This window comes from Heterodontus francisci, chromosome 17, assembly GCF_036365525.1.
Source record: "Heterodontus francisci isolate sHetFra1 chromosome 17, sHetFra1.hap1, whole genome shotgun sequence".
In the NCBI taxonomy this organism is placed as follows: domain Eukaryota; kingdom Metazoa; phylum Chordata; class Chondrichthyes; order Heterodontiformes; family Heterodontidae; genus Heterodontus; species Heterodontus francisci.
This window is the reverse complement of record NC_090387.1, coordinates 31,684,675-31,707,960: the sequence shown is the minus strand read 5'-3', so window position 1 is coordinate 31,707,960 and position 23,286 is coordinate 31,684,675. Positions and strand designations below refer to the sequence as shown.

At 40.9% G+C, this 23,286-nt stretch overlaps 1 protein-coding gene across 1 annotated transcript in view; it reads right to left on the bottom strand.

Annotated features, from left to right (window-relative positions):
- The window catches only part of nfat5b (nuclear factor of activated T cells 5b), a 196,733-nt gene that overhangs the window by 91,376 nt on the left and 82,071 nt on the right, over positions 1–23,286 (bottom strand). The window contains exons 2-3 of the mRNA XM_068049209.1: positions 15,536–15,658; positions 2,352–2,895 (exon numbers count right to left, since the gene is read on the bottom strand). Coding sequence (XP_067905310.1) covers positions 2,352–2,895; positions 15,536–15,658 — 667 coding nt within the window. The remainder of the gene's footprint in view (positions 1–2,351; positions 2,896–15,535; positions 15,659–23,286) is intronic.

Below are 23,286 nucleotides of genomic sequence, written 5' to 3'. Positions count from 1 at the left end.
GAATGCAAAATAAATGGAAAGAGTCTAAGGGGACTAACATAGCAAAGAGATCTGGGATTTTAGTTAAAAAATGCAATACTGTTAAAAAGGCAAATGGGGTCTTAGGACATGAAGATCAGGAGATAAAACACAAGCCACAACAAATAATAACTAGCTTACACAAAGTGATCTCACCCAACTGTGGTTATTGCATATAGTTCTGGGTATAGTATCACAGTGGGGATATCCTGGCTTGGAGGGAGTACAAAGAAGGGCAACTAACTTAAATTAGGTACCTGCGCTATGAGAAATCTATGGATACTTGGGATACTTAAATTGGCAAAATATATGGCTTAGATGTAATATTTAAATATTTAAGACTTAAAAGGAAAACTGGGCTCCAAAAACATACTGGTATTAACATAAACCCTAGGACAAGGATAGAAGCTTTGATCAGAAAATGTGATAAACAGATGATAGAATTTCTTCATACAGCTGGTGATGAATGTGTGGAATAGCAAACTCAGAGATGCAATAGAAATGGAAAATATTCTGTTTTATAATGATGGATACAATTTTGTCAGAGCTATTGATGGTTGTGAAAGAAGAAAAGTGAGGTCTGTGACCTTTGAAACTGGCTTGATGAATGAAAATGGTCCTTTCTAGTCCTGTATAAATCCTATGTTCCTCAGCATAATTGAACATATTAGGGAATAGGTGTTGTTGTGTAGGTTAATTAAGTACAGCTATTAATGCATGATGGATAAACAATGTCTCCTGAAGTTTACTTGATTTCTTTAGTGAGTTGGGGAGGAATTTAGGGACTGTGGGAGCTTTTCCCTGAAATATGTCATTTGTTTTCCTTTCCCCAGGATCTATCATTATTTCTGGTTGGGGTGGGTGATTACATGAGGTTGCACTGTTTAACAGCATTAGAATTAATGTGATGGTCTCTTCACCCTCTTCTTTTCATATAGTACCTTTTTATATGTAAATACAACGCAGTGGAAATTTAGCAAGCACCTTCAGATGTGAACCAAACTTTGTAGTTCTTGAATCTAGAGGATTTAAGTCTGGTATACTTCTGCCTTTAGGATATATCTGGGTCTCCCAAGCTCGATCAATATCTTTCAACACAGATTATTTCACAAATACAAAGTGCAATTTAAAAAAAGACCAGATGAGGGACATAAAGATCAAGTACCAATACAGTGAAGGCACTTCCTCTTTAATACAGTAGGTCTAAAATTAAGTAAAATTTAATATAGTCCATTACCAGGAATTCTAAACTACCAAATTGTACCAGCCTGTTTACCTTCAATTAATGGCATCACCAATCCTTTGGATGATATGAAAAACATACAAAGACTATGCAGTAAATAGTCAAATAAATTGCTTTGTCCATCTATAAAGCTAAATTTACCTCTACGATAGATGGTTTTCAATGTAGATCCTCAAAGTTCACTCTAGACAAAAATTTGTACCCCTTACTCTGTGGGTAAATGCACTGAATAACACAGGTCAGGGAGATCCCCAATTTGATCCCTAGTTTTTACTGAGATAGGTGATCTTAGCTTTGCAGCAATAGGAATGCCACAGTTGGCTTCACTGCTCCTGGGGTAGAGACAGGAAATAAGTAGGTAGATGAATGGTGAAAAATCAGTCAAGGTTCCATTTCCTGGACACTCTCCAGTGATCTCTGCTGCCAAGTGGAGTGTGGGCATAGGGCAAGGATGAATTGGACTTTGACTTTCCCCCCACCATCACACGATCAAATAGTGTGCTGATACTGACTATCGAGGATTCCACTTTAAGAATGCTGGCTCAAATTAGACACCACTGGGCCGTTGGCTCCTACTGAAACATACCCAAAGGCATGCTGCCATCTTTAGGGATGAAGACGGGGGGGGGGGGTGTGGGGGAGAGAAATCCTTCATCTAAGAATGTGTATTATTTATGAAGATAACATTTGCATTAGCTACAGAGTCTCTAGCATATAGGGGGCACAGGTAATGTATGGGGAAAATTCCATAGAATTGTATGAGGTACAAGTGGAACATTTGCTTAAGGAAATCGGTTTTTTTTTTAAATTGGAAACATTTGTTATACTAGGGAGATTCCATAAGAGACACGAAATCCTCTTAATTTTATTCATCCAAATGCCAGCCAATTTTAGTCATTATCTTTTAGAGAGCATGTTGCTGCCCATAAATGTAGATGATATAATAGATGAGATAGAAAAGAAGTCTATGCTAGACTACCACTTTAATTTTTAAAAGAGAAAAAAGTGTAAATTTCAGATATATTCTGCATGGGTTTATCTGTATTTTACCTTAAAAGCTCAAGTAAAATTTAAAAAAAGCTATACCAACCCATTGCTCCCCTTTGAGCTGTTTTTGCCTTCTGAGATGAGTTGAGAAAGTACATAATGGGGTCCTTTTGCACTGTCTGCATCAAAGACATCCATATTCGATTCTTCACCATCCACACGCACAAAGCCAGGTCGTTGTTTAGGTGAACGCTTCCGTGACTTCCGTGGCACTGTTGTGTTGTCATTGTAGGAACTGGAACTCATGAAGCTGAAGTTAGAGCCTGATTCATCCATCCAAATATTGTTGCTCTGTTCCGAGTCGCCTGCATCATCCTGACAAGACATCCTGCTGTCATCCAGCAAGTCTTCAGGTGGTGGAGAAATGTTGAGGACTGTCCTCCTTTTGGGCGTGGACTGCAGCTGTGGGGCATTACTTAACTGATTTTCATAGCTCAGTAATTCACTTACCCCATGGGCACTTACCCCCTGTTCTGGAGTGCAGCTATCTACTTGCATAGATGTGTTGTCAGTTACTGAGGTAGAATGCATGCTAGGATTGGAAGATGGGGTGAAGGTGCTGCTTTGACCACCGCTGGAGGAGACATCTGTGGTATGTACAATCCAAATGTAAATACACACATTGCAATGTGAGTTAGCTAGCATTGTCCAATTGTGTTCTCTTTATTTGTTCACAAAGCTTTAACGCAACAATTTACCAAGCTCTGAAAAGTGAAAAGGTATCAAATAATCCTGGAAGATTTTTTTTAAACTGGGAGAAAGGGTAAAGTATTCTATAAGATACCAATCAGGGTCAGGACAAAAAAGATCAACTTTGATTCATTATGTTGGGATTACTCATAGCCAAATAACGAAAAAAAATCTTCTGGCCTACAAAGCAAAGAACTGTTGCAGAGACACTTGCTTGACAGGCAAATTCTTGGAACTAAAATGAAAAAATAATTAAACTAAACTTAAAATTATAACTACTGTTCATTCTTTAAAGTCATTACAATATACATAAATGTTAATCTAATGAATAAGTGGAAAAACAAAATGGGACCAGTGTCACATGCACTTCTCACATCCAAGATAGAGTCCTCTGGAAAAAAAGTTGAGAGGAGAAAACTCCTTTGATATACACTATACTCTTCTTGATCTACAACAGTATTTGGCTCAGCAGAGGTCAGAAAAAGAATAATTAAACAAGTGACTGAATAAATAGAAAAGGGAAGGCAGCAAAAATCTTACTTCATCAGAATTTGAAGTAAATTTTAAAGTAGGTGCAATGCAGGTAAAGTGGTTGTCCACACAAAGTGTGGGATCTATGGATACGTGGCACATAATGTAAAAAAAGTTCATTACCTATTAACACAATACCTGAAGCACATTAGATACATTAAACAGGGATACCAAATTTGTTCTTGGTCTATCCCCAACCTCCTCAAATGCCAGATTTTTAACAAATCCTGAAAACAAATGTTAAAACCTGACTATGTCTCTGTAAAAAAAAAAGTATCTTTATAATTTTAATAATGATTCAAATTTTCATATAGAATCTTAAAAATTCCCTCAGTACAATAGTATTTTCATTTTGCATTTGTTTAACGAATGCATTATTTGCAGCCACTTTATTAGATAAGAAATGTTAAATGCCTTGATGCAAGTATCGTCATGTTTATTTTTTTAAACTGTTCCTTTTGCTAATTTTCTTCCCTTCCTTCCTCTCCTGTTCTTTTGGAAGCACTGACTCCTTGATTGAGTCTACAACTAGAGAACAAGGACCTCCTCTCAGCAAACAGGTTAGCAAACTCTCACTGATAACTGCAAGAAGTTGTATGCCCCTACTATGGAAGGGTGTAGTCCTTATGTGTTTGAAGCACCTACGGGATGTATTCATTCCAAACAAGTGATTTTCAGCATCTACCTGGAACTGGGGAAATACTAAACAGTTTGTGGCCTGTTCTTGGAAGGCCACTCAGTACCCCAGGAGGAAACAACGATTCAGCACAGGAAGGTAAATAAGCCAGTGAAAAAAGAGCTGCTCATAGTCATGCCAGGAACTCCAATAAAAATGATCATTAGTAGGCAGTAGCCCATCTTTCCAACTGAATAAACTGCTTCAACCCTAAAATCCACATTGTTCCCAGCACAAGCACAAAAAAACCCTGAATGAACTCTTCCTGCAATAACGTGATCCAAATATACAACAGTTCTAGAAGTTAAAAAAGCAAAGCTCATACTTTAAGACAATGGAATACCCAACTTATTTCCCTTATAAAGAAGGCCTGTGCAACATATATATGACTTAATCACATAGTACTTGAACACCAAAGTAATGTTCTTAAATTGATTGTTACAGTAACAGAAACACAGCAGGCCCTAAAATAAAAATTAAATATTTTCAGTATTGTAAAATGTCAATAGAAACTTGGCAGCACAATGGTAAAAAAAGTAATTTTGTTCCATGGCTACTTGCCTTCTGCTGGTAACTCACTCAAATGGTCATTCCTCATCTGTAAGCCGATAGAGTGAACACTGGCAGGCTATTCTACTGAAGAGTGGTGGTGGGGAAATCATAGGTTTTCTCTCTTTCGCACTTTAAGTCTACACATTTAATTTTTCAACAGCAATTTTAAATTCCTGGTCTGTATAATGGCTCGGTTCCACACTGGACTCTGTACTTACCAAGTGAATAATAATTGTTTTCATATATTTATTATCCAAAACAGATAACTGTGAATTTTCTTTTTTTATTCATTTGTGTGTGGGTATCGCTGGCTAGGGCTGCATTTATTGCCCATCCCTAATTGCCCTTGAACTCAGTAGCTTGCTAGGCCATTTCGGAGGGCAGTTAAGAGAGTCAGTCACATTGCTGTGGGTCTGGAGTCACATGTAGGCCAGACCAGGTAAGGACGCCAGATTTCCTTCCCTAAAAGGACGTTCGTGAACCAGATAAGTTTTTACAACAATTGACAATAATTTCATGGCCACGATTAGACTAGCTTTTTAATTCCAGATTTTTTTTTATTAATTGAACTCAAATTTCACCATCTGCCATGGTGGGATTACATTAGGGATTTAAATTTTAAAAAATTAAAACAATAAGTTAATTAAGATGCACAGATAAACCACTGGAGCTTTGCTCTTGCGTTTTAGATTATCTTCTGAACCATCAATTACACTGTTGCCTCATATTTCACAAAGCTATCCACTGCCTTCTATTTTCAAAATTATTAAATTAACTGGATCCCACTGTACTTTTTTTGAAAGTAGGAATTAAAAGGAACAATTTAATTTAAAAGGACCCAGAAGTTTGGGAATACTTTCACTAATTTCTTAGAAGCACAGGCACCACTGGTCACAATTGGGTTAAAAAGTAGCCACATTCAAACATGTTCCCAACATTGTTAAATGCTGTTTAGTGAACTGCATTGTGCATTATCTCCACATTCCACATAGCATCCTTTGCCATTGCTGCATCGCCAGCATGACGCCATCGCTAAACACATCTTCATCTCCCATCCCCTTTCAACAGACCAAAGGAACTGTTCCCTCCATGACACTCTGGTCCACTCCTCAATCACCCCCAACACCCCTGCCTTTCCCACAGTACCTTCCCATGGAAGCACAGAAGCTGCAACACCTGCCTTTTACCTCTTCCCTTCCCACCGTCCAGAGCCCCAAACATTCTTTCCAGGTGAAACAGCATTTTACTTATACTTCCTTCAATTCAGTATGCAGTGTTCGCTACTCACAATACAGCCTCCTCTACATTGGGGAAACCAAACACAAATTGGGTGACAGCTTTGGAGAACACCTCTGTTCAGTCCGCCAATGATCCCAAGCTTCCAGTTACCTGTCATTTTAATTCTTCGTCCACTTCTATTCTGACCTCTCTGTTCTTGACCTTCAACACTGTTCCAATGAAGCTCAACGCAACCTTGAGGAAAAGCATCTCATCTTTCGATTAGGTACTTTATAGCCTTCTGGAGTCAGCACTAAGTTCAACAATTTCAGATAATAATCTCTGCCCCCACTTTTTCACTCAGCAGCTGTTGGTGATGATTTTGTCATTCCAATTTACAACTTCTCTAAAACTATCTTTTGTTTCTTTACTTGTCCCATTACCATCTCCGTTTGCCTTGCATCATCATCCCTTTTGTCATCTAATCACTCCCGCGTCCACCCGATCACAGACCCTCCCTTTTGTTCTTTCCCTTCCTCTGTAATTACTTAAAATATGTTACATCTTTTTCCAGTTCTGATGACAGGTCATTGACCAGAAATGTTAACTCTGTTTCTCTCCACAGTTGCTGCCTGATCTGCTGAGTATTCCTAATATTTCCTGTTTTTATTTCAAATTTCCAGCATCCAGTGTTTTGCTTTTGTATTTTCTACAGCTGGATTCCAAGGCTAACATATTCCTTGGAATATAATTTAGTATCACAGAATTTGTAACAAATGCATTAATTTGAGAAAGCAGTTGTGCTAATAATGAAGCAGAGAATAAAATGGCAATATGGCACTACCGTACATGGAAAACAAAATGCAAGATACAGCAATAATTATTACTGCAGCAAGGAACTTTTGCATACAAGGAGCAGCAGTTGGCCACAACTGTGATTCATTTCAAAAACGTGACCCCACCCTTGGGGGAATTAAGTATTTTTAATCACATAGTTTTAACATGATTAATTTTGAGCTGGAACAAAACATTGTTTGGTCTATACAAATTCAATAATGAGAAATAAACATATAATTCAAAGTCAAGTGTCCCTTCCCCAAATTTATATTATTCAATAATTTGAATTAAATAACATTAATAACATAACAAAGTGAGACTTTCAGCCTTCAAACACTAAAATATTGAATTATATAATTATCTGAATGAAACAATTTTGTATTAAGAGGAGACTACTACAATGCTATTATTCTACACTACTGTGTACATTTCTTCAATATTCTCCCCTCCTCTCATGGATTGTTCACTTTTACTGTGGTACAGCTCGCCCAATCCCAGCTGCCTACTTGACAATGAAGGGCACCATAGCAAAGCCTAATCCAGTCCTTTCCTAACATCTGCACATGTGCACTTTGCAAAAAAGTCCACTGAATAGTGATCAGGGTTAGAAACCATGGCTGATTTTCCAGCTAACCCAGAGGCACTGAGGCCAATTATAGTTAATCAAATATGCAAACAAGGGATTGAACTTGGCACCATCTGGTCTTTATGGACATCTTTGTGCATAGATCCACCAAGATGCTGTAGGAGCTCTGAGCAATTACAGTTAAAATCATAAGATAAAAAATATTCAATGACTCAGAAAAAAATTCAAAGTTACCCATCCCATCTTTTGATGACTTCAGCAACATTCCACCCCATTGCCACAAGCTACCCTACCTCCCAGGGACTGCCATACTTTGCATAACAAACCCAACCAGTCATCCTGAACACCCCTGACCACAGGTGCACTCTCTCCCGCTACTTCATGGCTGAACCTACCCAGCTGAACTAGAGCTCTCTCCAACCCCTTCCACCGTCTATCACACTCCCTCAAGACAAGCTGCTGCCCTCAACTTTGGGCTTCCTATTACCCCATTTCAGCACCAAGGTCTGATCCAACCTCAAGACTTTGCTGATCACCTCCTCCTTCCCTCTCTCCAAGCTACACATATACCCATACTCTACCACTTGCTCTTTCCCTTTAAATAGCAGGCATGTTGATTCCTTTAAGGAAACCTTAGATTTAGTTACAATTTTATGCTGTTAAGAAGTTCATCATTTAAAAATATATACACAGATTGTTAAATCTAAAGATTAAATGTAATTCTGCAAATGATCTGTAGAGAAAAGAACAAAATTATAATTACGTGGAGTAAAAACTCAATTTTGAATCGCAAGACAAATACTGAAGAAAAATAAATTGATATGGAGACAAATAAAAGTGATTAGAGAAGAACAGATTATTTTTAATGCTAATGCCCATAAATAACACCAACTCATATTGGGATAACCTCGGAAACAAAGGTTAACGGGAAAATTATTGAATACCCTATAGTGATTAAAGATTTTCAAGCGAGGAAATAAAGTGGCTGCAAATCAACATTATGGAATATATTCCTCTCTATCCACTATTTTTAGTGAAAAGGTAGCTTTGAGCTTTGCTTGAGTCTACTTGTTCACTAAAAATAGCAAAGAGAAAATAATCCCTAAATTCGTACAAAAAGGCTGTTGTTCTTACTCTTTTTATATATAAAAATGTGGAAAATATTAAATTGCAGGACCCTTACAAAATAAACACTTGTTCTCAAACCTCTGTAAAATCAATCATAATGGAATACAGAAGAAAGTTATCAAAGAAACACAGACAATTTATATGAAGAATGAAAGCATGACCAATTTATTTCCTGGATGAGAAATGGGTTAAGCATCACTGGCATAAAACAGTCTTTATTTATCACACAGATACAACTATTGTTGTATGGCCAAAGGACCATAGGCAGCTCTCCATGAGAGACAGTTGGTGATGTATAGCTTGGTAGTCACCACTCCTCAAGCATAGGGTAAGGCGAGGAGGCAGGCCTCCATGAGCTACCACAGCCAGTACGGGAATTGAACCCACCCTGTTGGCGTCTTTCTACATCACATTCTAGCCGTCTAGCCAACTGAGCTAACCAATTCCCATCAACAGATACAACTATGACAGTAACACAATCACAGTTCCATGCATAGTGATTAGGGGAAAAAACTAATCAAAAACTGGTGAGTGCAACTGATTAACACACTTCACTTTCATTTCTAGGTCACGGATTTGAATTGAGACAAATCATTGTTGATAATTGTCTCCTCTCTCTGGTGCTGTAACAGTATTACAAAAATTAATTTGAAGAATCCCAACCAAATATGGAACTCAGAAGAAATTTCTTTACCAAGAGAGTGGTGAGAATGTGGATATTGCTACCACAGGGAGTGGTTAAGGTGAATAGTATAGATGCATTTAAGGGGAGGCTAGATAAGCATATGAGGGAAAACAGAATAGAGAGTTATGCTGATGAAGTTAAATAAGGAAAGATGGGAGAAGGCTCGTGTGGAGCATAAACACCAGCATGGACTGGTTGGGTTGATTGGCCTGTTTCTGAATTCACGGCACATAATTTGGCACTAAACGTTCACATTCACTCAGACAGAACACAAGTAAATTGGTATGGAAAAATCCCCATTGGTGCAAAAGTATGCGCTCATCTGAGCTTGAGTCAAAGGCATACAGTTGGGACAGAAACTACTCTGCACATAGTTGGTGCTTTTCTAGGGGGTGCCTGATGCTGATTACAGAGAACTAGAATTACATAGAACACAAAACACAGAAGCAGGCCAATCAACCCAACCAGTCCATGCTGGTATGTATGCTCCACACGAGCCTTCTCCCATCTTTCCTTATTTACCTTTAGCAGCACAACTCTCTATTCTGTTCTCCCTCACATGCTCATCTAGCCTCCCTTTAAATGCATCTATACTATTCACCTTAACCACTCCCTGTGGTAGCAATATCCACATTCTCACTGCTCTCTTGGTAAAGAAGTTTCTTCTGAGCTCCATATTTGATTTAGAGTCATAGAGTTATACAGCACAGAAACAGGCCCTTCGGCTCATCATGTCCATGCTGGCCATCAAGCACCTATGCTAATCCCATTTTCCAGCACTTGGCCTGTAGCCTTGTATGCTATGGCGTGTCAAGTGCTCATCTAGATACTTCTTAAATGTTGTGAGGGTTCCTGCCTCTTGGTGACTACTTTATATTGATGGCTTCTCATTTTGCTATTCCTCACAAGTGGAAACACTCTCACTGTGTCTACTCTGTCAAAACCTTTCATAATTTTAAAGACTTCTATAAAGGTAAATCAGTGCCCCCCCACCCCCCCACCTTCTGTTTTTAAGAGAATAGGGACTAAGCCTGTTCACCCTCTCCTGCTAGGTATAACTTTGCAGTTCCAGTATCATCCTTTCTAGTGCCGCTATATCCTTTTTATAACATGGAGCCCAGAACAGCACACAGTACTCCCAAGTGCAGTCTAAACAAGGGTCAAGTTTAGCATAACATCTATACTTTTCAATTCTATCCCTTTAGAAATAAACCCTAGTGCTTGTTTTGCTTTTGTTCTGGCCTTATTGACTTGCATCACAACTTTCATTGATTTGCTTATTTGTACTCCAAAATCCCTTTGTTTCAGCCATCTCATTCTACTGGTCATCAGCATGTTGTTCATCAATTTGATCAAGAAAATCCCAGTTAAGCACCCTATACCAGTTAGTTATCTGCAGTTTAATCCATCGATGTCTGTTGACCTTTTAATTAGAACAAGAGTTTCATAGCCCCAGTTTCAATCTTATACCCTTCACAATAAGCACTTGGCCAAATGGCAGATTATGAAACTTTTCTAGACACAAATTAAATTCTTAAGCTCAATCTAATTCCCCGACAAACTGTAGGTTCAGGATTGCTGACTCTGGCTTTAAGCATCATGACTGGCAATTCTCCTCCATGGTCATGTTTTCATCAGGTTTAGGTCATCACCACTATTAGGAATGGAGAACAACCAGTGACAAAATGTATCACCACCACTATGTCCCCGACTTGACAACAACTTATTTTTAGTCCAATTTCTGCTAAACTATGGAACTCTGTTAGCAGAGGGGCATCTATCACAGAAGTTACCAATTATGCCACCAATGTCAATTTTTCCACCAACATTGGGGTTATCACCTGTTAGCTTTCTCCACTGAGAAACACTAAAGTTCTGGCGTTCTGAAGAAGGGTGACTGAGCTGAAACGTTAACTCTGCTTCTCTCTCCACAGATGCTGCCAGACCTGCTGAGTATTTCCAGCATTTCTTGTTTTTATTTCAAAGTTCTGGTGACTGTGTGCTTGTTGTGAAATTCATGATGGCCGGTTTTTAATAGTGGAGGATTTCCACCAAACTTTAGTTTGCTCCAAAAAAGTACAACAGGATGCATTTTCACAGACAAGTTAACAATTCACTTTATCAAGTACTTTATGTATTTGCTTAGTGCCCTCAGATCCTTGACACACTGGAGCATTACATTAGCAGAGCATAAAGTTATACTAAAGACACCATTTTAGTCATGGCAACTTTGGTTCTTGCAGATTTCAAAGATAATTATCCATTCTCCCTGATGGCATCCCAGGCAGAGATAAGCCCTATGACCAAACAAAAGACACAAATACTGATCCCTACAGCTTTTGAAAGAACCAAGCTAATAAGCCTGGGCTGTTCCACCGAATTAATCTCTACAATTATCTGCTCATGCCAGTCATCAAAGAAGGCAAAAAATTAAATTTCTTACATTTAGCTTATGATCAGTGGATCCAGTTCATTAATTTTTCTCATTTATATTAACAGAAACATGGTGGGCATGCAAATAGAACCTGCTGGCAAAAGTTACTTGTAAAGCATAGACACTTATAATTTAATGCTTAAATTTTGATTCAACTGTTCTACAGAGTCCTGTCTCCATGTACATTGTAGATAATTTTTCCTCTTACAAAAACAAAAATTCAGCGTGAATTCTAAGCATTCTTGAATATCCCCTAAAGAGTCAGCTTCCCTTCCACTTCCCTGATGATATTTAATATACAACCACTTGTTAACTCACTTTTCTCTTCTTTCCTCTCCCCAAATGATTTGAGCTAGTGGGTCAGTCTGCCCTTGCCAATGCAGTGTTGCACTAGTAACTTGAAAACCTTATAATTTATTTGCTTCTTTCTAAGGTATCAGTTTCCAGTGAATTTTTATTCATAAGGAATGTGTTTACCACTCTACTCGTTACCATGTGCAAAAGCTTTCTGAAGGTGAAAAAGAAATGGAAATCCCTGTTCTCACAGAAGGGGTCCTTTATACGAACACACACTTCTGCACCATCTTCTCTTCTTAACATTGAAAACGTAGACTGAGTGTATGTCATATAAAGTTCTTCTAACAGTTAATACCTATGATGCAAGCAGTTTGTTCACGAATATAAAAATTGTAACACCCAACCGCTTACTTTGAAGATCTCTCTGTCTTCGAAGAAAAGTGATTAGAATACAATGGAAAAAATGACATTGTGTATATAATGGATATATATCTTTCCCCTAAAATTTCCATGGCTCATTTGCAGCATCTAGTGGTAGAAAACTAAACGGAGTGCCAGGACAGTGCAGTGCGAACTTGCTCTTAGGATCTATACATGAAAACACTGACTGGTCCTTTGCCATGATGAAAACAATTTTCAAGTCAAGACAAACAAAAGGGTTTAAAGTTTTTGTTTTTTCAAGTGATATTACCTGTCAGCCTTTTTAAAAATTGCTTCTATCAACTGGAAATTATCAAATTGTTATTTTTCCATATTTCAATTTTTTTAAATTAAAATACATATGTTTACTTATCAATAATAAATACCACTAAGAGAAAAATAATAAAATCTTAACCTTTTCGTAATTCCTAAACTCCCTTGGCCCGCTCCCAACATCTATCAGTCCAAAGTATGGAATTGCAGAATTAGTTCTTGAACACACTTCATCATCAGATGAACGAGAATTAGGACATCCTTACAATACAGACCTGCAGAATGCAATGTTATCAATCTTGGGTTATGCTTCTGGTTCTAACAATGGTCTTCGTTGTTCAATAATACATCCATAACTTCGGTTACATTTGAATTTATCTTTATTCGTTCATGGGATGTGGGCATTGCTGGCTAGGCCAGCATTTATTACCCATCCCGAATTACCCTTGAACTCAGTGGCTAACTAGGCCATTGCAGACAGCAGTTAAGAGTCAACCACATTGCTGTGGGTGTGGAGTCATATGTCGGCCAGACCAGGTAAGGACAGCAGATTTCCTTCCCTAAAGGACATTATTGAATCAGATGCATTTTTACAGTATTGACAATGGTTTCATGGTCACCATTAGACTAGCTTTTTTTTTTATTAGTTAAATTCAAATTGCTCCATCTGCCGTGGTGGGATTTGAACCCATATCCCCAGAGCACGAGCTGGACCTCTGGATTACTAATCCAGATTACATTACCATTATGCCACCGCCTCCCCTATGCTTGAATACTGGGAGACAGTCGACAGGACCAATTAGGAACTCTTTAAAGCTGACTTTATGTTAACCTCCAGTCATACTGAAATAGTTACAAGCCCCATGCTTTCTGAAATGGAATTTTGCCGACATCTGCTTTAAGCGATTTTGCTCTCACATTACACAATTTGCGCCGATACGAAGCCAAAACCACTTTTGTGATGCTCAGCCAAGAATTTGTGGGGGGAAATTACAGTTTAGAAACATTAGAAATGCTTCATCAAATCAAGGTGTCCCAATAGCAGCACAGAATCAATTGATTAATTATGGATTGCCATTTGGCCCACTCCTACAAGTGATCCCTGGTCCCCTTCAGGTGATCCCAGACCTTGCAAACTCCCCTATCTCTTCAGGCCTGGCTCTACTTCTAAGATAATATTCCACTCCTGGGTTCTGTCCAATCATACCCTCTTAGAATCTGTCACCTGGGAGTCCCTCCCTGCCTTAGCATCCCAGCCTGAGCTATCTGCTTCCTTCTGGCACCACCTTCTTCCCTCAGGTTTCTCCACTAAATTTGAAAATGTTGCAACAAGATGGTGAAAGATATAGATACCATTTGCTTGCTATTACAAGATTCCTTGGACTGGTTCAGTGTAGTAGGCATTAGACTAGAATGGACACTTACTTTCGCTAAGCTGTTCTATTGCTTTATAAGAAAAATGTTTTAGAAACAGAACAAACTCCTGCAGATGATAATGAAAGCGGAACTGGAAAATGCCACCTTGGATAGTGGAATCAATCTCTCATAGTTTTGTCCAAGTGCATCTGTGGTGGTTGGTCTCTTACGAAGTTAACTTTAGGATTATGATGCTGCTCGGGTGCAGATCTGTGGTTTTGTACCAACAAAGAAATGTAACAATTCCTGCAGGCACCTGAGGGTCATGACTTTTGAGTCTGCCTTCAAGTCCCCATGGGCAATGATAGGAAAAGAAAGTAGTGAAAGAGAGAAAAGTATGTGGCAGACAAAGAAAAAGAGGAAGCAAGACAACAGAGAGGGAAACTGTGAAAAGCATACAGTAAAGAGTACTAACAGAAAGGAGGGACAGAGAGAGAGACAGACATATATATATATATATATATATATATATATATATATACACACAGAAATGCGAAGGTGTGAAAGATACAGACAGAAGGCAAAACAGAATGAAAATAAAATAGGGTGATTTGGCAAAAAGTATAGTGTCAAAGGTAGGAGGAAAAGTAAAGTAAAGTGATGGGGAGAGAGAGAGAGAGAGAGAGGGGAAGAGAAGGAGAGAGGAAACCATAAAACTATTAAAAATTCGTGCTCATTTGCCACCCAAATCATATTCTCTTACAAATGGATAGTTCATTAAACAATAATGAATGCATGTTGCTTAATGTTAGCTATGAATTTAGTCCATCAAAAACTACTCTATTCTTTGGGCAGATTAAGAGGAAAATAAATTAAGTTAATAACACAATAGCTCCAAAATTCAGACTTACTAAAAGACAGATTTACAACAAGTTGAAAATATGGCATTAGAATTTAGTACCATAAGTTAAAATACAAAAGGTATAATAAAAAAATATTTTAAAATTGATTAGTTTCATAATGTTGTTTAAAGATGGTTTCATGGCAAGATGGAGAAAAAAATTACAAAAACAGTCGATACATAATTCAATGATATGTCCCAAGAATAAGTCAATAATATTTATAAATAATGAACCAAACAATCTGATGTCATTTACCCCATTAAACAGTTTTTAGAAATTTCTGATGTAATACTAATTTTCAAAGCTTAAAAACAGCTAGACTAGATAAACAGGATTTTGCATGTTGGAAATATGCACATATATAATTGCACAATAAATCCTCATTGAAAAGATTGCATGTTTTAGGAACCCTGGTAATTTAATGCAGTACCTGGCCTTACTTCCAGCAATCTGTATCCACACTCCTCTTTTCCCACACAGATAATGTTGGTGATTAGAACAGTCACTGATTATATTGTGTCATTCTCTGAGAATTAGAGCAGTTCAGTTTGTGTCTTGAACTACTGCCAGCAGTATGCATAGCTGCCAGCAATCATATCTGAATTAAACAAGGAAAGAGGGAAACTAAATGGAACGGCATACCAGGAGCAACTGCAGCTGAAGGAGGAGATGTTGCCTCACCACCACTTTTCTGACTCATTGATGCGATACTTGTCTCACTTGCTGGAAGCTGCAGCTCTTTTGGCAGTAGGTCATACACAGATTCTATAAAGAAAATAAATAATTAGTTGAAAATGTTAACTTAATTTTTTTCCCACATCTGCACTAGTAAATGTAATAACTATAGTAACAGGAATGCATATGGCACCCATGTATTGAGAAACCTGAAACACAATGGTAATGGAGGATAAACTTTGATGAGAAACTATCACTCATCAATGCACCAAATATAGCTCGACTGTCTGTCTTGTGCGACAATTGTTGGAAGTTGCAGATTTTGCTTGGATTCTAATTTTTGCTGTAATGTGATAAATACATTAAGTTCAATACAGCACATACATAATGTTTTCAATAGCTGCTAAATTCATGTTCGCACTCATTAATACATTCACTGGTCACATAACTATTATTCCACAGCCAGAACGTTAAATAGTCTTTCAGTCTTTAAATTTATAGTTATACTTTAATGGAATTAATCTCGTTTTATTAACATAGAATAGACTATGTAAAAATTAATGGCAGGGAGCAAATAACAAATGTGTCAAAGCAAGATTGGCAGAAGCATAGAAGGTGCACAAAATGAACTCCATTTCAGTTCCTCGTTCTACAGTAACTCACTCTGTGGCACAGCAAATTAGTGCTTCAAAATGCAGCTTTCTTCATTGCAGCATGGACAAGGAAACCTCCTGCTGATTACCACCTACCGCCCTCCTTCAGCTGATGAGTAAGTACTCCTCCATGTTGAACAGCACTTGGAGGAAGCACTGAGGGTGGCAAGGGCACAGAATGTACTCTGGGTGGGGGACTTCAATGTCCATTACCAAGCGTGGCTCGGTAGCCCCACGACTGACTGAGCTGGCAGAGTCCTAAAGGATATATCTGCTAGACTGGGTATGCAGCAGGTGGTGAGGGAACCAACAAGAGAGGAAAACATACTTGACCTCGTCCTCACCAATCTGCCTGCTGCAGATGCATCTGTCCATGACAGTATTGGTAGGAGTGACCACCCCACAGTCATTGTGGAGATGAGGTCCCACCTTCACATTGAGGATACCCTCAATCGTGTTGTGTGGCACTACCACCGTGCTAAATGGGATAGATTGTGAACAGATCTCGCAATGCAAAACTGGGCATCCATGAGGCGCTGTGGGCCATCAGCAGCAGCAGAACTGTACTCAACCACAATCTGTAACCTCATGGCCCGGCATACCATCAAGCCAGGAGATCAACCCTGGTTCAAGAGTGTAGGAGGGCATGCCAGGAGCAGCACCAGGCTTACCTCAAAAATGAGGTGTCAACCTGGTGAAGCTACAACACAGGACTATCTTCGTGCCAAACTGCGTAAGCAGCATGAGATAGACAGAGCTAAGTGATCCCACAACTAACGGATCAGATCCAAGCTCTGCAGTCCTGCTACATCCAGCCGTGAATGGTGGTGGACAATTAAACAACTAACTGAAGGAGGTGGCTCCACAAATATCCCCATCCGCAATGATGGGGGAGCCCAGCCCATCATTGCGAAAGATAAGGCTAAAACATTTGCAACAATCTTCAGCCAGAAGTGCCGAGTTGATGATCCATCTCGGCCTTCTCCTGAAGTCCCCAGCATCACAGATGTCAGACGTCAGCCAATTCGATTCACTCCGCATGATATCAAGAAACGACTGAAGGCACTGGATACTACAAAGGCTATGGGCCCTGACAATATTCCAGCAAAAGTACTGAAGACCTGTGCTCCAGAACTTGCCACAACACTAGCCAAGCTGTTCCAGTACAGCTACAACACTGGCATCTACCCTGCAATGTGGAAAATTGCCCAGGTATGTCCTGTACACAAAATGCAGGACAAGTCCAACCCGGCCAATTACCACCCCATCAGCCTACTCTCAATCATCAGTAAAGTGATGAAATGTGTCATCAACAGTGCCATCAAGCAGCACTTGCCTCGCAATAACCTGCTCAGTGACACTCAGTTTGGGTTCCGCCAGGGCCACTCAGCTCCTGACCTCATTACAGTCTTGGTTCAAACATGGACAAAAGAGTTGAACTCAAGAGGAGAGGCAGCATTTGACCGAGTATGGCATCAAGGAGGCCTGGCAAAACTGAGGTCAATGGGAATCGGGGGAAAACCCTCCGCTGGCTGGAGCCACACCTAGCGCAAAGGAAGGTGGCTGTGGTTGTTGGAGGTCAATCATCTGAGCTCCAGGACATCACTGCAGGAGTTCCTCAGAGTAGTGTCCTAGACCCAACCATCTTCAGCTGCTTCATCACTGACCTTCCTTCAATCATAAGGTCAGAAGTGGGGATGTTCGCTGATGATTGCACAATGTTCAGCACCATTCGTGACTCTTCAGATACTGAATAGTCCGTGTAGAAATGCAGCAAGACTTGGACAATATCCAGGCTTGGGCTGATAAGTGGCAAGTAACATTCGCGCCACACAAGTGCCAGGCAATGACCATCTCCAACAAGAGAGAATCTAACCATTTCCCGTTGACATTGAATGGCATTACCATTGCTGAATCCCCCACTATCATCATTGGGGCTACCATTGACCAGAAACTGAACTGGAGTAGCCATATAAATACTATGGCTATAAGAGGAGATCAGAGGCTAGGTATCCTGCGGCGAGTAACTCACCTCCTGACTCCCCAAAGCCTGTCCACCATCTACAAGGCACAAGTCAGGAGTGTGATGGAATACTCTTCACTTGCCTGGATGGGCGCAGCTCCAAGAACACTCAAGAAGCTCGACACCATCCAGGACAAAGCAGCCTGCTTGATTGGCACCCCATCTACAAACATTCACTCCCTCCACCACCGACACACAGTGGCAGCAGTGTGTACCATCTACAAGATGCACTGCAGAAACACACCAACACTCCTTGGATAGCACCTTCCAAACCCGTGACCTCTACCAACTAGAAGGACAAGGGCAGCAAATGCATGGGAACACCACCACCTGCAAGTTCCCCTCCAAGTCACACACCATCCTGACTTGGAACTATATCGCCATTCCTTCACTGTCGCTGGGTCAAAATCCTGGAACTCCCTTCCTAACAGCACTGTGGGTGTACCTACCCCAGATGGACTGCAGCAGTTCAAGAAGGCAGCTCACCATCACCTTCTCAAGGGCAATTAGGGATGGGCAAGAAATGCTGGCCTGGCCTGTGACGCCCACATCCCATGAATGGTTAAAAAAAAAGGTACAGTACCCTCATTTTGATGTAAAATGTCCAGATTAAAAACTAATGGAGTGGGAGATTGGTGTTAGTCATTAGTAGTTATCTCTTTAAAAGTATTTATATCTGGTTAACTTTATGCTCTACAAAGTCAGGGAACCATTTTGGATGGGGTGTAAGTAGAACATAAGTCAGGGATATTACAGATAGGAAATTGAACATTTTACTGTAATCGGCACCTGGTGTCAAAAATCAAATGTCTACCTTTTCCATTGGTTTCTATCACGTACCATGCATCAGCCTCCCATAGAATACTCCAGGAAGAGACAGATTACGAGCTTTAGCTGAGATTAATTCCATCATGCCAACTGCAAGGATTATTTATAGTCCAGTCCAAGAAGTAAGTTCATAAAGGTTTGAGTATTACTCTATACGTTTCACATCAAGACACAGAGGTCTATGTTTTGCTTACAACCCATCCAAAATAATTCTTAAGATATATCGGGAAGATTATGCCTCAACAAGTAACAGCAATGGGTACGTTTCATCAGCTAGCGAGTCATTATTTCATCAAATATCAGCCTTGGGTCAGTGGTAGCACTTTCACTTCAGTCAGCAAGTCATGGATTCAAGCCCAACTCCAGAGACTTAAGCACATAATCCAAGGTGACACATCAGCACAATAACGAAGTGAGTACTGCACTGTCAGATAAGAAGTTAAACCGATGCCCCGTCTACCCTTTCAGGTGAACGGAAGCAATCTCATAGCACTATTGTGAAGATTAGCAGGGGAGTTTTACTGCTGTCTTGAACAATATTCATCCCTCAACCAATATCACTAAAAATTAGATTATCTGATTCTGTATCTCTTTGCTATTTGTGTAACCTTGCTGTGCACAAATTGGCTGCTAAGCTTCCCTACATTTAACGGTTCAAAAGTAATTTACTGGCTGTAAAGTGCTTCAGGATATCCTACGTTCGTGAAAGGTACTATATAATTGCAAGTCCTTTCATTTCCTTTCCTGTTCCACTTAATGAACCCAGTGTTCTGCCTCCAAATGAGACAAATTATTTCTAACCACATTAGTGTCATTAAGACTGTTTATATCTGCCAACAATTTAGAATGACAAATCTCTACGTGGAGGTCAGAAAATGGCAGGAAACAAACTTTCCTTGGCCTACCGAACTGCCAGGATTCAGTGCTGCACCTTCCCCTTCCAATGAGATGGAGATAGAAAACATTAGATGAGATTAGATCTAATGTTTTCTATCTCCATCTCATTGGAAGGGGAAGGTGCAGCACTGAATCCTGGCAGTTCGGTAGGCCAAGGAAAGTTTGTTTCCACATTATTTGGTAAAAGATCTACTCTCAGCCTTGCAGTCTAAACATATGAGTTTTATTCACTCTAGAGGAACTAGAGCATTAACAGAACCTATGCACTTGTGTTGCAAAGCTTTGGGTAGCCAAATGTACTATACCATTCCCTGTTTTGTCTCGCTAGACAGCAAAAGAGCAAGGGGACACCAGTGAATCATAGCATCAGCAACTATTAATAAATGAACAGAGGTGGGCAGGACGGTATATTGAAAGCAGATGTACAGGGTATGCTAGGATACTGTAGGATCTACACACAAGTGCCAGAGGGTTGAAGGAAAATAAAGTAGACTCTTGTGAAGCGTAGGAATGCTGGTGGCCCTCTGTGGTCATCAGAGTACTTCACCACAGAGGAATCTATGTTTCATTTCAAATAGGAGCACCTTTGGCAGAAATTTGAAACTGTCCATATACCCTGTATAATCCTTTTTGCATAAGAGCCAAGTATAGTCTGCTGCTACATTCTGAAGATAATTGACGGTCTTAGGTCAGACTAATATCACAAACTATTTAATGGTGAGGAACATTAGTACCAATTTCTGTGACTTGTCAAAGAAAAGATCCATGCATTTATATATCACCAAATGTAACTCCCACACGAGGAATAAAAGCAATGTTTAGTTTTCCATAATCTTAGATGTTAAGTAATATTTCTCCATTCCTCTTCTGTATTGCAATAGGAAACAAATAAAGCCACCAGCAATAGCTACCCTGATGGAACTGAAGTGTCAGGTCAGTTACTGCCGATAAAGCAATACATGAATGGATATGTGTTGAATTTTCCACACATTACATGTTAGCTTTCTGGATGCCACAAGTGATTTTCAGTGATTCCTGAGCAGCTCTTGGCTATTTCTTGGTACTATCTGCAATTCAGACAGAAAGTTTAAGGGCCAAGAGTCTGGGAGAGTAAACAAGTATATGAACTGCACACACTTTGAAGGGAAACTGGGATGATTCTAGCCCCCTCTTGGCTTTTCTAAAAACCAGAACTAAGACAAAAAAATAAATACTACAAAGTAATTGCTCCCTCCAAGAACTGGAGTTCTATGTTCTGTATGATGGCTGATATATCAGATACTGCATTTATTATTTGCTCACAAAGGAAACACTTGGAAAATGTTTTTTGTCTTGTGTCTAGTATCACTTACACACCAGACATCACACTTCGTTACGATGCAAAACAGTCCTTATGAGAAGGAAAAAGCTAGTCACTGAGCAGGAGTCCCAAATTTACATGCATGAGCTCAACGCAGCAGTCGCAAGGCAACAGAGGACCAGGCGCCTGGCATCTTCCCCTGCTCCTCATCCTTCTCTGGTGAGCAGGGAGGTTCAAGTGAGCCTTGAAAGTAGGGGGAAGGAGAGGCTGACCTCCACACAGCTGGGGGCTCCCCTCAGGGCACTCTGAGTGTGGACAGTGGTTCCTCAGCCCCTCCGCCAGTGAGCCCAGCTCCAGTAGTCACAATGCCTGAGGAGAGTCTGCACCGGCGCAGGAAACCCTCAGGCAGCCAGAGGAAAGCCACCAAAGTCATCCCAGGCCTAGGACAGCCTGATCATCAGCCTGCCTCCAGCCCAGTCACTGGGATCACTCCTCCTAACCTCGCAAACCCATTAAGAAAACCAAAACCACCTAATCACACTTGGGGATTCGCGGGTGTTGGAAATCTTACATGTATTGATTAATTAAAATTTCTTTTGTTACAATCATGAACGATTATCTGAAAGCCATTTTCCATTATGCCTGAATAGCGAGCTGCTGACTCGACCCTTCCCCCGTTGTGGAATGCCAATTTAACCACAGCCCTCATTAACATGGCTGCATTTGCTGACAACGCTACTTTAGGCAGCTGCCAGGACTAAAGATGGCGCTGCTCAAATAATCACACGGAGGCAACCCAACAAACTCATGTCAGCACACAATGGCGGAGTGAGAGAGCGCACGAGCGGGCCGAGGCCGGAGAGCGGGCCGAGGCCGGGGAGAGCGGAGCGGGCCTGGTAGGGGCGGAGCGGCCAGCGAGTGGGCGAGCAAACGGGCCAGTGACGGAGGGGAGCGGAGCGGCCGGCGAGTGGGCGATGTGAACGGGGGCCGGTGACGGAGGGGAGGGGAGCGGCCCGAGACAGCAGCGCGGGGAGGGGGTTAGAAGTAGGAGTGCGTCTTACTGCGCATGCGCCATAAACTTGCAACAGCAAAAGACGCACCAGCCGGTCCCCGCACCCGGCGACACCAAGGTCTTCGGCTGCTCGCTCCCCTCGGCTCTCTACGGCCTCACCATCCAGCCGTTCCCTCCAGCTGCAGATCCCCCATCCAGCCGCTTTCTCCCCTACTTCTCAACTGTACTTCAGGCATTGCAGCTCTCTGGTCCCTGCCTTTTGCATCCCCCTCTTCAGGAAATTCTAAATTAAACTCCCTCCCACTACACCCCCACATCCCCTCTCCCGCCACTCCCTCTCTACCTCTCTCCCCACCTCTCTCTTTCCCCTCCCTCTCCCTTCCCCCCCTCCTCTCTCTTTCCCCTCCTCCTCCTCCTCTTTCACCCCTCCTCCTCCTCTCCTTTCCCCCCCCTCCTCCTCCTCCCTTCCCCCCCCCGCCTCCTCCTCCTCTCTCTTCTTTCCCCCCCTCCTCCTCTCTCATTCCCCCCCTCCTCATAGAACATAGAAAAGTACAGCACAGTACAGGCCCTTCAGCCCACGATGTTGTGCCAAACCTTTAACCGACTCTAAGATCAAACTAACTACCTACCCTTCATTCTACTATCATCCATGTACCTATCCAAGAGTCGCTTAAATGCCCCTAATGTATCTGCTTCTACTACCACCGCTGGCAGCGCATTCCACGCACCCACCACTCTCTGTGTAAAGAACCTATCTCTGACATCTCCCCGAAACCTTCCTCCAATCACCTTAAAATTATGCCCCCTGGTGATAGCCCTTTCCACCTGGGAAAAAGTCTCTGGCTATCCACTCTATCTATGCCTCTCATCATCTTGTACCCCTCTATCAAGTCACCTCTCATCCTTCTTCGCTCCAGTGAGAAAAGCCCCAGCTCCCTCAATCTTTCTTAGTAGGACATGCCCTCCAGTCCAGGCAGCATCCTGGTAAATCTCCTCTGCACCCTA